Below are 15,511 nucleotides of genomic sequence, written 5' to 3'. Positions count from 1 at the left end.
AAAATAGTGCTAACATTGCCGCATTCTAACGCGGAAACGGAAAGAATATTTTCAATGTTAAGTGATACAAAAACAAAAAAGGGAAATAAAATGGGACCAAAATTGTTAAAGACTGCAGGAAATACAGCATCACCAACCAACATCTATCTCTTCACAGCAGCAGCATGTATGACTTCAAATAACATAATCAACAGTAAACGACTCAACGTTATTCATTAGGGGTGTGCTGGATTCTTTACTTTAAAAAGTCGTTAATTATCGACGTTTTCTGCCTTGTAAGTTTCTGGAACTTATCGAAAGTTGTAAGTTTTTATTCTAGAAATGCAAAAACAATCACTTAAAGTGAAAATGACTTGTAAAATTCGAGATTTCCAGTGCTTCGGGAAATTTCGAACATTTCCCGTCCAGAAAATTTTCCGACTTGGTCGGGAAATTGCAAATTTTTCAGTCCTGAATGTCGGGATTTAAAAAAATTACCGTCCCGACCCAAAAAATTCTGTCCAGCACACCCCTATTATTCATTAAGGCAAGAATTTACAATACCGGACCCTTCTGTAATTTCTATGCTACGTCTTATACTCACGAAATAATTATTCGTGATTATTTATCTCAAGTTAACATGTTGGGGTGAGGGGGAAAAAATGTTCATTAACGTGTAGAAGTTGTAAAATAAGCTTTTCAATTCTCGCAATGATTCTCCGTATACAAGTATGGTAGCCATATTTGTTGATATGAACAAATTAAAATTAGTTACGCTGTCTACAGCGTTGCCACACTGTTGATTTCATACTTGGAGAGCATGGATCGTGTAAGAATGGCGGAAGAGAACAGTAAAAAAGTTGTTAACGTTGTACAGATTGTTAGGTGGAGTGTGCAGGAGGATGGCTGTGGGCTAATTAATAAACTTATGGATTTCAGTATATTGCCCAAAGAACGTGCTTACATGTGACAGCGACAATCACGATGTAGAAGAACTGATTTGATTACAGGTAAATTTGGCAACAGTACATCAATCATAAAATTGCAGGATACGAAAATGGCATCTTCGATGATGAACGTTTGCCGTTAAAGTGCTACGAAAATAATAGTTTTTATCGGTTCGTAATCACAATTACCACAAAACCATTCAGGAATAGCCCCACTGACCATTCCCGGTAAGGTTAGGTTAGGCAAGGCAAACATAGTTAAAATTTGGGCTCGAAAAAAACATGCACGGGTAGCCCCACAAACCATTGACGGATAGCCCCACGAACCATTCAGGTACGGTTAGGTTAGGTTAGGTTAGGATAGGATAGGCAAACATAGTTAAAATTTGGGGTCGTAGTAATATCAGGAATGTATATTTCGTTTTTTAAGTATTGGAAACACAAAATCTTCCGGTAAATAATGAGCAATCGTGCCGATCGCGGACCACTCAATTTCACTTATTTTGCAATTTCTACACGTGACCCCCCAAATTTTAACTTCAAATTCGTGATTAGGAGGCCTCAATTAGTGAGTATGCAAAATATTACAAAAATCGGGGAGGGGTCATGTATTGGAAATTCGCTCCTTCATTAATTGTGGAAGCACCGAGCAGAAAGATTTGGTAAGTAAATGTGTATATTTTATCTTCTGTTTTGCATGCTCATGAGGTGTTGTTTTTACTTGGCGTAGGGACATTTGGTCAGTTGTAGGGACATTTTGACTACGTCTGTAGGGACATTGCCGAAAAATGGTTAGAGCCACTGTCGGCTACCAGACGTCAAGTGTACGTTCATGTTCACTTCTGTTTGCGTTTATCAGTACGCTTGTTGCTTATACTGTGTTATTGTAATGTACTACTCATGGCCAGTGCTTTATTGTGTGTTAATTGTTATTCATTCATAACTTATGTCGTTAAACAAATATAGTCTTGAACAGAGAGTTTTTATGTACGATAATTACGTGAAAACGAATTCTTGCAAAGAAAAAGTGGTCAGGGAATTACGAGAGACAGGATCTCTTGAACCTAAGAAACGCGTTGTATTGCTGTTGAAGGAGGTCATTTTCAACATCTCTTATAACACAGGAGGTTAGTGATCATCATTATTATTACTTTTAAATATCATTTTACGCTTTCGGTTTGCTTTATGCGCCGGGATGCTGTCTTCCCTTTCTGACAACTGACGATAAAGTAGCGATGACTAATCTAAGATTAGATGTCAGAAATAAGGTGCCAGAAATATTTGTATGTGGGAGGACACCTTTCCAGCATCCTTGCGACAAGGTACGTGCTTATTTCAATTGTAATTGTAACTGTAATTGTGAAAAGTGGAAACATTACAAAACAAGCGGTTTCTGTTGCGGACTTCCTGAACGCAATTTGCCGGGACCTGTTGCATGAAGAGTCCGCCGAACGGCCGACACGCTGGCGGTGAACGACTGAAATAACTTCCCTGTAGTAAAATTTACCTTACTGTAATGAATATCCATAATCCACTGAATACTTGGAAAAGTAAAGTAAACATTTTTTTTTTTTTTTAAATTTTGAAATATTTTTTGGGATGGCAGCACTGACATTTGATGAAATATACATAACGTTTCTGTACGGTAACTTCTATCCCTTAGTATTTTGAATCAATGTGCAAAATTTCATGTCTATATAGCAAATAGCAAGAGAGTAATTAATTTTCACAAAAGGGTAAAAAATCATATGTTGGCTGTGAACTTTCCAATTGAAGGGGTAGGGGGGAAAAACGATGAATGTTCATTAGAGACGATTTGCCAGGAAATGAAAAACAAGTATTTCTATTCATAAATACGCCATTATATGCCAAAATAATTATTTGTAAGTATATTTTTACTTCCACAAATGTAGATAGCCATAGGAAAATGTTCCTGCACATTCAGAGGAAACCAAAAAAGAGTAATAAGCAAAATTATGCCGAAAAACGTGGTTTTAATTCAACAAGGGTTGTTCAAGGTTGACCGGGACTTTTATTTCTGCAGAGGAAATAGGTAGCAGAAGAAACACCAAACTATGTCAGTTTTTCAAAGTATTCTCCGTGCGCGCCGAGGCACCGTTGCCATCGTTCTGGCAGCTCCCGAATTCCTTTGGCATAGAAAGAACTTGGTTGTTGTCGTAGCCACTGGAGGACATCGCTCCGCAGTGCTTCGTCTGTCGTGAATTTATTCCCTCCCAGATGGTCTTTAAGGGGTACAAACAAATGATAATCACTGGGGGCTAAATCCGGACTGTAGGGGGGATGGGGCAGAACTTCCCAGCGCATGTCGGCCAGAGTTGTTGTTGTCACATTGGCCGTGTGAGGGCGGGCATTGTCATGGAGAAGAATGACATTTCCAGACAACATCCCAGGTCTTTTCTTGCGAATGGACTTTCGTACAGCACCACTCAACAATGTGGAGTAATACTGGGCATTAATCGTGCTCCCTTTGTCCAGAAAATCTACATGGATAACGCCCTTCATGTCCCAGAAGACACTTGCCATGATCTTTCCAGCGGACGGCTGCGTTTTGCTTTTCTTGGGGGGGCGGGGAACCTTTATGCCGCCACTCCATGCTGCGTCTTTTGGTCTCTGGGGTTGAATTGTGCAACCATGTTTCATCACACGTAATGATGGATTGCAACAATTCATCACCTTCTGCTCGAAACCGATTCAGAAGCTGTTCACAGACCATCCTGCGTGTCCACTTCTGATCGAATTTCAGCTGGCGGGGAACCCACCCTTGCACAGATTTTGCGGAAGCGTAAATGGTCGTGAATGATTGTCTCAACACTCCCGACACTGATATTCACCTCGGCAGCAATATCCCGCACTGTTACTCGCCGGTTCTCAAGAATCATTTGCTCAACACGTGCGATATGCACTGGTGTAACTGCAGTCGGGCGAATGTGTCCATGCGTTTCATTTGTCACCAGATCCCATCCATCGCGAAACTGCTCACACCATTCGTACACTCTTGTCCGCGACATCGTTTGTTCACCATACTGTGCTTGCAAACGTCTGAAAATCTCAGCTGGTTTCACTTTCTCCTTCACGAGAAATTTGATTACACACCGCTGCTCCACAGTCACAGACACACTGCTTGCCGCCATGTTCGAAAATCCCAGTCAACCTTGAACGACACTTGTACATTGCAGGTGAGCTCTAATGAACAAACACAAAATGAGAGTAACACTACAACATTAAAAAGAGTGATGTTTGTTATTTATCAAACTATCGTCAAAATGAAAAAAGTTGGATCAGTCTTGGGGGTAACTCACAAACTATTCCCGATCATCAACTAAGTAGTCCACAGAGATCCTCATCATTTTCTACCATAGCGTTGGTGGTTAGCATGGTCTCGTAAAACTGTTGAGCCTCTGGGTTGGTGAAAAATTGCTTCAAATCCTGGAGATCCTTGTACTTGGGCAAAGGAAAGGGCAGCGGTCCATCGTACAGGTTTCTCAAAATGGTTCTAGTTGTAGTATAGGTGGGTCCCTTTGTTCTTTCCTCGCTTCGGTGGTTGCCACATGACATCAGCGCACAAGTAAGTGCCAAAATAGGTATTGCGGTAGAAAATTTTGTATGGAGATACAGCTCGTATCTCCATTCAACGCACTTGCCTGGTAGGAAATGGACATTGTGGCAGGTAAATTGGCTTCAAGAACTCAGTCCACATCTTGAAGAGCTCCTTCGTGCAGTTTACCACAGCAAATGGCGTTGGTTTGTGTCTGCTGCTCCTTATTACATCTCTTCATTCGTCCGGCAACTCAACATAGGATTGTTGATTTATGTAGCTCATGTTTTTATCGCACTCTAAGTAGAAGTGGCCCCTGATTGGAAAAAAACATGTTGATGCCATCGAAACGACGTTTTTCTGTCACGAGATGGTGGAGGTATCGAATGACAGTATAGTTCTTGTTCTGGCCGGCACAAGAATCACAAAAGATAACCAAGCGACGAACTTTTTCCGGCAAAACGTTGTGCACAAAACTGTCGACCATAGAGCACACATCATCTGACGCTTTATGAGCAACGGTCTCGTCCTACGTGAAGAAAACTGAATCACCAGAGGAAAGGATGTGAATATTGAAGCTGTAGAAGCTCAACTGACGTTTATAATACACATCATTAGTGCTAATGTTGGGGGTCGGTAAATTCTTCTGAAAATGCATGGTAACTGCAGCTATGGTGTCATCCTTTCTACTCTTCTTTTTGTATAACTTCTTGAGGGAATAAAACATCTGAGCTTTCAGTAAATGAAGTTTGTGTTCTGTTTCCAGTCTTGAGAGTTCTCTTTCTCTTTTTAATTTTTCCGAGTCATTGATGCCAGCTTCAAACACAGCTTTTTGCGACTTGTACGAGTCACTTCCTCTGTTGAGATGGGAACGTGACGTCAATGCGAACAGATTATGACATATTTCTAAACATATATACAAGTTCCAAACCACAACTGTACCAATCTAATTAAAGTTGTCTGTGACATCTTGCACATAATTTGAAATAACAAACATTTAAAAATCTTAATATCTCAAAAAATATTAAGCAAACATTCAGGATAGTCACAAATAGTACACAATAGAACTGATCACAACACTGCACAATTCAACACGCGCACAATGAACGACTGGAATAACATTCCTGTAGCTCTAACCCGTTTCAGTGAGGCGCACATTATTTGACAGAAAACACTCATCGTTCTTCACCAGACGCTCGGACTTTCATCGTTTTTCCCCCTTGTCTCGTATGTTTGAATGCATTTTTCAGGCACTTCTCACCGTTTTCCCAACAAAGGCTGTTCACATTCTTATAGTACAGCTTCTGAGCTATCAGATGGCGCTGCAATCTCAAAATGGGCAAAAAAATCGACATTCATCGTTTTCCCCCCTGTGTCTTCAATTATATCCATACGTGACGAAAGGGTTAATAGAACAAATAAAAAGAGTACAAAGTTTCTCTGTATTTATTTACTGTCGAATCTCTCGTTTCCCAAAATATGAATTAAATATTCAAATACGGAGAAACTAGTACTAACTTTTATCTGCGAAGCTGTTTTTTCTTTTTCGATTAATTGCAGTGGCCACTGCCACCATCCTCGTTGGAACTTGCTGTACACTGAAATTAATCAAAAAAGAAAAAACAGCTTCGCGGATAAAAGTGAGTACTAGTTTCTCCGTATGTACTACCGCGTGTCTCTTTTCCCAATTATGAATAAATATTCAAATTAGCTCATCTGTGAAATAATTACTATTTTAAAGCAAAACTCTGGTAAATTGACATAGTATGGTTTATAACTATTGTGATAAATTGATAGAGTTGGAGCTTTAAGCATCATTTGAATAGGATAATAGGAAATGCCTCATTCACTGACAAAGTGACTTGCACATATCTAACACTCATCGAAGCTTACTTGAATTCTAGACCCCTGACTCGTTTATCTAATGACCCGAACAACCTCAACTCTTTAACCCATAGGCATTTTCTAGTTGGTGAGTCACACACTACCATTTCAGAACCTGATTTGAACTTTATTCCAGTGAATAGACTAACCAGGTGGCAGCATATGTAACAGTTGTATCAACATTTTTGGAACCAGTGGTCACGTGAATATCTCGCAAATCTTCAACAACGATCCCAGTGGAAAAGGAAGAACACGAACCTACGAGTTGGAGACCTGGTCTTATTCCCTCCCTCCCTTGAGCTGGACGTTAGGAAGAATCACTGAGCTACGTCCTGGAGGTAACTGACTTGTTCGGGTGGTGTACAAAAACAATACACGACCAGACGAAGAGAACAGTCAGAAGGCTATGCCCCCTTCCCGTGTAGTGTAACTTAATTAGGTTGAAGGCAATGCCTTCAAGGTGGGCGGCATGTTCCGTCATCGCTAAACTAGTGTGTAAAAAGCCAACCAGTGCAGTCTCTTGGCATTGAGTATTAACAAAAACAATGGAACAACGTCAAGCGTATAGCAGAGACAGACAGACACCTGCACATGAAAGGATTCGCTGTTCACAACGCTGTGTACTTTCTTGTATTATTTACAGTCCGCTCATGCTTTATATACAACTAGACGATTGCTTGGCTTTGCCCAGGTATTTATTTATCCCAATCTTCCATTAGACAGAAATATAATGAATCCTAACTATAGTGTAAAATGAACTTGGGAGTTGAACGGCATTGGTAGTGTCACTATTCATCCTAACGACCCCGAAAACTATGTATTCCGCACTAATATCGGTTGTTTTCAATTATTTTACATGTCACCCCCTCCCCCCAGAGGTGCCATGAGTGTCTTGGAGTTGAACAGCATTGGAAGTGTCACTATTCATCTTAGCGACCCCGAAAACTATGGATTCCACACTAATATCGGTTGTTTTAGATTATTTTTACATGTCACCCCCAACCTCAGGGGTGTCTTACCCCCACAGCATTTCTTTCAACGTTGCAACTGATACGCGTACCAAGTTTGGTTAAAATCGATCCAAGCGTCCGAGAGTTATGCCGGAACAAACACACACACACAAACATCCATTTTTATATATTAGAAGATAAAGCCACGTACGCGAGTGTTTTTTATCATAATCTCAGCGGTGAAGGATGCACAACAGTCCTGAGCTAATCGGGACTGAACTTACAGTTTAAAGTGGGATCCGAACCACTATGTACCTCCACCGGGTATCGAACATGGGACCCCTTGATTACAAGACGATGATGCAACCCCTGCACCATGGGGGAGGCCCCTATTGTGATAAACTTTCAATGGTTACAGAATTGGTATCAGTATATGTTAAAAGTGATGCCAACTCTACTACATTGAACTATACCTCTTTCCTCCAAGTTCCAATGTTACAGGTGTAAGATGTTCATTGGCAGCCGCTCTGACGATTTTCCCAATATGAGTTGATCCTGTGTAAAATATATAGTCAAATCTTTCCTTCAGAAGTTCTGTAGTTTCAGCTACTCCACCTTCCACAACATGAAAACATTCCTGAAACAAGTGCAACATGTATACATGAAGTTAGATCAAACTATTTTGACAAACTGAAAAATTACAAGACCTACTGTCACTGTAGTTACAATTAAACAAAATTATACATATTTTGAACTACTTGTTTCAATTTCCAAGTATTGGGAATTGGTGCAAGTTGATTGATTGACTTGGTAGTTTTTAAGTCCACTTTATGCACAGTAAGGCTAATCGGGACTGGAGCTACAGTTTAAAGTGGGATCTGAACCACTATGTGCCTCCAGGTATTGAACCTGGGAAACATTGATTACAAGGCAATGACGCTCCCCCCGTGCCATCGGGGAGGCCCAATCGGTGCAATTATTGGTACTGGTACCAGATCAGTTCTTGTCTATGTTGACGAAGGAATTGGGAGCAAGCTTACAAGAATGATTGCAATAATGGGAAGCTGAGAGGATAAGAAGTTTCCCCTGGTTCTATAGACTCAGCTCGTGCAGGGAGCACTACTACAAGATGTCAGCCCACTATGAGTCTGTGGATCCAGTCACTCACTCACCACAGCAAGAAGTCGAGAGTCATGCCACTAGATGATCAGGATACAAAGAACCCCAGTTGGGGATACATAGGGACATTGAATTTTCGCGATGCGCGAAATCGTGAAATGTGAAAAAAAGATGCAATTTTGAACATCCTGCACGTAACTACACCCCCAATGATGAAATATGCATGAGTTTTATTCGCGAAGTAATGCGAAATATGTCCTTTTCCACGAAATGAACGCTTTTTCGCGAAATAACCGTGAAATATCATCAAATTAAGTAGAAAACATGCAAAAACCGGCAATCGAGGTTGTAACGAAATGTTTGCCTATAGTTTCCTACCACTTGCAGCTGAAGAATGTTTTATCTTCGATCACATCAGGAAGATGCTGCAACTTGTGATTTCCCATGAACATAATCTCGCTCCCTGTCAAGCTGCATCCCTTTCTTCCCCCGAATGTCTACTCAGCTTCCAGTTTCATTGAACTTGCTAGCTGTAGCAGTGATAAGATTTGTCTGTTCCCACACATCAAGGGAAACAATGGTGTCATTTGTGTTCAGTCATGAATGAATTTTGTTTATCATGTGATTTTCAACATGTGTTTGTGTATGTGCAGTGGTGATTATTTTATTTGTTGGACAGCAAGGATATCCTTTAAATACATACAATGAATAAATCACTTGAGATATGCAATTTAGAAATGAAGTGATTTTTGTGTTGATGTTTTCTTTTTGGTTGGACAGCTAAGTACTTGTGTATGTGTACAGTATATAAAAATGAAGTAGTTTATCAATTTATAGCTCTTTTGTATGTTGTTTCCTCTCATAATGAAAAAGTGTGTGCCAATTTATTTCCACCACTGTTATATACCGCTGATCTAATATTTTATTTACCGATCTCCTCAGTTTTTATTTACCATAAATTTGTCTCCTTAGGGATACATAATCGCTTGACCTTTGATTTTAGGTTTTTAATTAATATTATTAAATAAAATTAATATTTCCTATTATTTAATTAAAAATGCAACAACTGACAAACTTTTATAGTGCGTAAAATAACCTATTTTACTTGTTAGAACCTATTTTAGGATTATGTGCCTAAATCAAACAAAACAAAATGTCTGGTGCCACTGTTGCCTGCACAGACCAAAGTGCAAACTGATCCGCTTACTTTTGGTGCTTTCTAGCATTCAAATTTGCACCATTGACTAAGCATCTGTTTAAAGATAATTTTCAGCATATAAGATGATCCTCACAGATAAAGGGCGGGGTTTTGTCTGAGGATAATGTGAAAAATATTGTTATGCAGGAAATTATACATAATTCATTTATCATATCGATAAGTAACTTTTGCTAACAGTACAAGTATTAATACTACAATAATTTTAGTGGATCATATTGATTTGATTGATTTTACTTTTTGTGCCACTTATGGCTAATTTGCGAAGATGGGAATGAGTGACGATATGATGAAATTCATGAATGGACACTTACAAATATCCATATCGAGGCCAGGATTCAAACCCGGAACCCCTGGCATCGTAGCACGATGTGCTAACCACTCCGCCACGGGGAGCGACTGGATCATTTGAAAATGATGCATAGAAATGAAAATTTGGTTAGAAAATTAATATTTTTTTATGGTTACATACATTTTATTCCTGAACCGGCCCCAGTGTGACTTCATTCCTGTACTCATAACCTGCATCACACTACACTACACACATATCCTATTTACAAATCAAAACATTGAAGGACACTTAAAACTAACATCAGCAATTACTAGGGCAACATAATTATGGTGAATAAAAGATCAGTAAAAAAAACCGGGCACCTTTTGGGATCAAAAGCAGTACTGTATATAAAATGGCAACTCAGTTTAAAAATTGTGAACATAATCCTAAATTTGATTTACAACTACTTGTCACGTTATCCAGTGACATGTGAAACGCAGTTCAATATAAATTATTTTTGTTTATTGATTCATTTTATGTTCAAATATAAAAGTGTGAGGTTTGATTTATGTTGTGGATAAATTTGTATCCGAGCCAGACGTCGGGAGTTGGGAGACTCATTTTTCCTGAGTGACAGCTGAACTGTCATTGTGGCCTGGAACATGACATATTTGCACCAACACGGGACGTCACGGAGAAAAAGGAAGACTTATTTTCGTCGGGACCGGGCTAGGAGTCGCAGCGGGTGGGCGAACCCATTTTTCACGGATGACCAGGAAAATCAGCTGGAGCCCAAGCCTGCAAGAATCGAGGATGCGCCTGGCGACCGCGTTTCAAGACAATGGGCAGAGGTCATTTTCATCTCCTCGGAAACCCAAGCCAAGCCACTTTAGCGTGCTTTTCAACGGACAAATTTGAAAGTGGTATAAATGGAGACTACTATGAGTCCAGACACAGTTATTACCCGGATTTCATAGAGAGAGCATCTCCGCACTACACTCTTGTGTGACTATTGTTTTGTCTCTGTGGACTTTGTTTTCTTACGTACCGTGAGCGAATTGCAGATAGAGAGTTACCAGTGTGTGCCGTATTTGGTGAAGCATTACGCGGTGATTTGTTTTTGCCAAGCGTGGACTACATAATAATGGAGGGCTAAAGGAGATTGAGAAGGGAGGCCGCCGCCTTCCCTGATGCCTGCAATGATGCATCGCCATCATCCGATGAAGCCAGCCAGCCAGCGCCAAAGATGACACCAAAGCCAACCACTGCCCAAAGCCCGAAGGACGTTTCCAGTTCGACATCCAATCGAAGCCCATTACCAGAGAGAGAGATGATTCCAGGACGACACTTGATTGATGCCCGACACTAGAGATATTCCGGACCGGCACGTGACCACGTACACCCGACGCTAGTGACGAGAGAAACACCCAAAGTTCTACGGAGGTGGAAGTGCACCATATCGTCACAATCATCCTTCGTCGCGATTGACCTTGGGGAACAATTTCGCCACAAAGGAACCATGTGCAAGTCCCGCGTCCGGGAGAGATGAATGACCAAGCAACGTAGCAGAGTCCGGTAGAGTTTTCTTCAGATATTCTATGTCCATGTAAACATGCATTGTTAGTATCAACACCGTACTGTTAACGCTGAAGTCTCACTTATTTGCAAAGTGACTCAGGAACCCCGAACCTAACTTCCGTGTCTGATAATTTTTCGTATTGTTATAAAAAAGGGCAATTTCATGTTCAGATGTTCTAATTTAATTGTCTGCATTCAGAGTTAGAAGCTCCATTCCATTCCATTAATTTTTAGTGTAAATTGTCAAAGTGTGCTCCATTTTTGTGTAACCGACCACCCCGTTGCGCCATTTAATTTGTCAATAGTTGACTGATGAGTCCTTTTTAATTGTGGAAAGTGTAATTTATATTGCAAGGTCATGCGCGTGAAGTAGTATTATTTATTGCATAGTGGTTTTTGAAGCAATTTTTGCTCGCGCCGCCGATTGATCTGTGTATTACGGCAGCTGGAGCTGATTAAGTTTTGCATCACTATGTAATGGTGTAGTTGTACTCATTGGACGAGAGAGGCTTATGTGTATTACCCCCGTCCGAGAAACTTGTTAAATGTCGTACTTACGACTGGATGCGTACATTCATTCGAACGAAAGATTTAACCATGCCGACCCAATTGTTTTAGATAACAGCTTCTGGCAGACAAATGACCTAAATTCACATAAAGGTTTAAAAGTAAAAAGGAATGACATGTTAATGAGATCCAGGATTTGTATCTATACTTCACATGTAAAAATACCTCAGATGTGTGAATGAGAGAGAGAGTGAGAGAGCGATTGAGGAGGCTTTGTAAAGAGTTGTTGATTGCAATATTTTTTTGTTGTTACAATATATATTCACTTTTTACTGTTCGTCAGTGTTGTTATTTGACGTTTTTCAGGTACCGGATATTATGCTATTAGTGTGTTATGATTGTTCGAATCTACATATCAAAGGTAAACAAAACAGTGTAACATTTCAAGGTATTTATCTCCGCCTCGCAATAGTACGACAACAAACGACAGTCTCAGTACCGAACTTGAAAACCTGGACCGTAAGAGTCACGTCCGGTCTCCCGTACACATAACAACGTTTGGCCCCGTGCCGGGGTATGAATGGCACGTCATTTCGGGGAACGTGAGTGCACTCGTTACATACTTATATCACAAAACAAACATTTCATTTCTAACAGCACCTTTTATGCAGTTATCAGAATATTAAGTTAGTGTGTAAAGAAGTCCATTTCTACTTCTCAACTATTTGCAGCACAATTAATAAATTTCCTATTATTATGCATAGTTCATGATGGATTAAAACAAGGAGATGCATTATCTCCATTGCTCTTTAATTTTTCCTTAGAATATGCTGTTAGGATGGTAAAAGAAAGTAACGAAGGACTAAAATTAAATGGTGTGACTCAGTTGTTAGCATATGCAGATGATGTAGACTTACTGGGGGATGATGTGAATACAATTAAGAATAATGCTAAAATATTTTTCAAAACTGCTAAAGAGATAGGTTTGGAAGTTAGCAAAGAGAATCCTGTAAACTCCTCTTTCCTCTCCCATTCGTGCCACATGGCCTGCCCACCTAAGTCTTCTTGATTTAATCATTCTAATAATATCTGAACATGAATACAAATTATGTACTTCTAAATTATGTAACCTTCCCCACTCACCTGTCTCCTCATCCGTTTTAGGCTCAAATATTTTCCTAAGGATCTTGTTTTCAAATACTCTCAATTTATGTTCCTCTTTCAATGTAAGAGACCAAGTTTCACACCCATATAATACTACAGACAAAATTACTGTTTTGTATATTTTAACTTTTAGTTTCTTAGATATTAAACGAGAAGACAAAAGTTTATGAAGAGAGAAGTAACATGCATTTCCTGAATTAAGCCTACTTTTTATTTCCTCTTTAATATAATTTTCACTTGTTAATATTACTCCTAAGTATTTGAATTTGGAAACTGGTTCAAATGAGTTGTTATCAATAATTAGATTTTGATTATTACCTAACACTTGGTTTCGGCCTGTAAGCATATATTTAGTTTTCTCTTTGCTAACTTCCAAACCTATCTCTTTAGCTGTTTTGAAAAATATTTTAGCATTATTCTTAATTGTATTTATACACTATGTGGAAGAAAGTCATTGGACACCCCGGTTTCAACTCTGAAACAAACTCCTCATGGAAAAGAGAGTACAGACGGGTATATATACGGCAGGAGGAGGCTTCTCAGTCATTCGCTGATAAAATGACGGACAGGAAAGAGCTCAGCATGTTTGAAAGAGGGATCATAGTAGGCTGCTCCATATGAGGCATGAGTATACATAGCATAGCTGATGCCCAACTGGTCCCTAAATCAACTGTTGCCTTTGTCATCAAAAAGTGGAAGGAAAAGGGACACTGCAGCAATACACCACGAAGTGGAAGACCCACGAAATTGGACGACCGGGACAGGAGAGTGCTGAAGAGGGAGATTCAGAGAAACAGGACCCGTCCGATGCATTCGCTTGCAGAAGAGTTTCAAAGTGCAACCAATTTGACTGTTTCGACCAAGACACTTCACAAGGAGGCCCATGCGCTCGGTTATCATGGTCGAGTCGCTGCCTACAAACCCCTGATAACAAAAAACAATAAACGGCAGACTACCCTGGTGTAAAGAGCGGAGATACTGGATGGTGGAGCAATGACGGAAGGTCCTATGGAGCGATGAATCACGCTTCACACTGTTTTGATCAGATGGGAGAGTGTGGGTATGGCAATTACCCGGAGAACATCTGTTACCCGAGTGTGTAGTGCCCACAGTGAAATATGGTGGTAGCGGCATCATGTTCTGGGGTTGTTTCAGCAGGCATGGCGTGAGTCCACTGGTACTGGTTTATGGCCACATGACGTCTGCATCCTACCAAGATATTCTCGACAACTCCATGCTCCCCATGTTGTGGCGTTTCCATGTAAATGAAGAATGTGTGTTCCAGGACGATAATTTGACTTGTCATGTTTCCAGGGCTACCACAGAGTGGTATGCAGAAAATAATGTCACCCCACTGGATTGGCCTGCTCAGAGCCCTGACCTCAACCCTATCAAACATCTATGGGACGAACTGGAGCACCAATTGAGGTCGCGATCGCCACGCCCTTCTACACTTCCAGGGTTAGTGACTGTACTGCAGGAGGAATGGCGGAATATCCCACTCGGTGTACTACACAACCTTGTGGCCAGTTTACCACGATGTGTAGCTGCTGTTATCGCTGTCAAAGACGGACCGACCTCCTATTGATTGCAAGAAAACTGATGGTATCCACTGACATGTGGTGTCCAATGACTTTCTTCCACATAGTGTATCATCCCCTAATAAGTCTACATCATCTGCATATGCTAACAACTGAGTCACACCGTTTAATTTTAGTCCTTCGTTAGTTTCTTTTACCTTCCTAACAGCATATTCTAAGCCAAAATTAAAGAGCAATGGAGATAATGCATCTCCTTGTTTTAACCCATCATGAATTGTAAATTTGTTAGACACATTAATACCCACATGAATTTTACTTTATGTTTCACTGGTGCATACTTTTATCATATTAAAATATTATTACTCTTAAACAGCTCACCTGATCCAAGTATTTAGGTATAAGTTCCGCAATAAGTTTCGAAGTAGCTGGGGCGATTTCGGAAGGTTTTATAACTGCACAATTTCCAGCCGCAATGGCACCAGCAAGAGGCAAGAGGGTCAGCTGCAGAGGGTAGTTCCACGCTCCAATGATGAGCACCACTCCATACGGATCGTTGTACACTCGGACATCATCAAAAAACGTCAAGAGGTTTGGTGGAATCTGTAATCACAATTTTCTGTTAGGATTCACAAAAATAAAAAATGAATACAATAGAAAGACAATTCATTACAATGTTTCAACTTCATGCCATGGGTTGTCAGCATCATAAATACAGGATGTTTTGAGTTGAGTGGTTGTTTTTAAGTTCACTTTATGCATAGATAGGCTAATCGGGACTGGACCTATAGTTTCAAGT

General features: G+C 40.1%; 1 protein-coding gene across 3 annotated transcripts in view; it reads right to left on the bottom strand.

The window, feature by feature from the left end:
- LOC145981868 (aldehyde dehydrogenase, dimeric NADP-preferring-like) overlaps nt 1–15,511 on the bottom strand; it is an 81,303-nt gene that overhangs the window by 38,347 nt on the left and 27,445 nt on the right. For all 3 annotated transcript variants that reach the window (XM_083115327.1, XM_083115328.1, XM_083115329.1), the window contains exons 5-6: nt 15,094–15,315; nt 7,790–7,953 (exon numbers count right to left, since the gene is read on the bottom strand). In XM_083115327.1, coding sequence (XP_082971453.1) covers nt 7,790–7,953; nt 15,094–15,315 — 386 coding nt within the window. The remainder of the gene's footprint in view (nt 1–7,789; nt 7,954–15,093; nt 15,316–15,511) is intronic.

The sequence above is a fragment of the Lepisma saccharinum genome, chromosome 30 (genome assembly GCF_977018435.1).
Source record: "Lepisma saccharinum chromosome 30, izLepSacc3.1, whole genome shotgun sequence".
In the NCBI taxonomy this organism is placed as follows: Eukaryota; Metazoa; Arthropoda; class Insecta; order Zygentoma; family Lepismatidae; genus Lepisma; species Lepisma saccharinum.
Note: the sequence above shows the minus strand (reverse complement) of the source record. Positions and strands in the feature narration are given on the sequence as shown.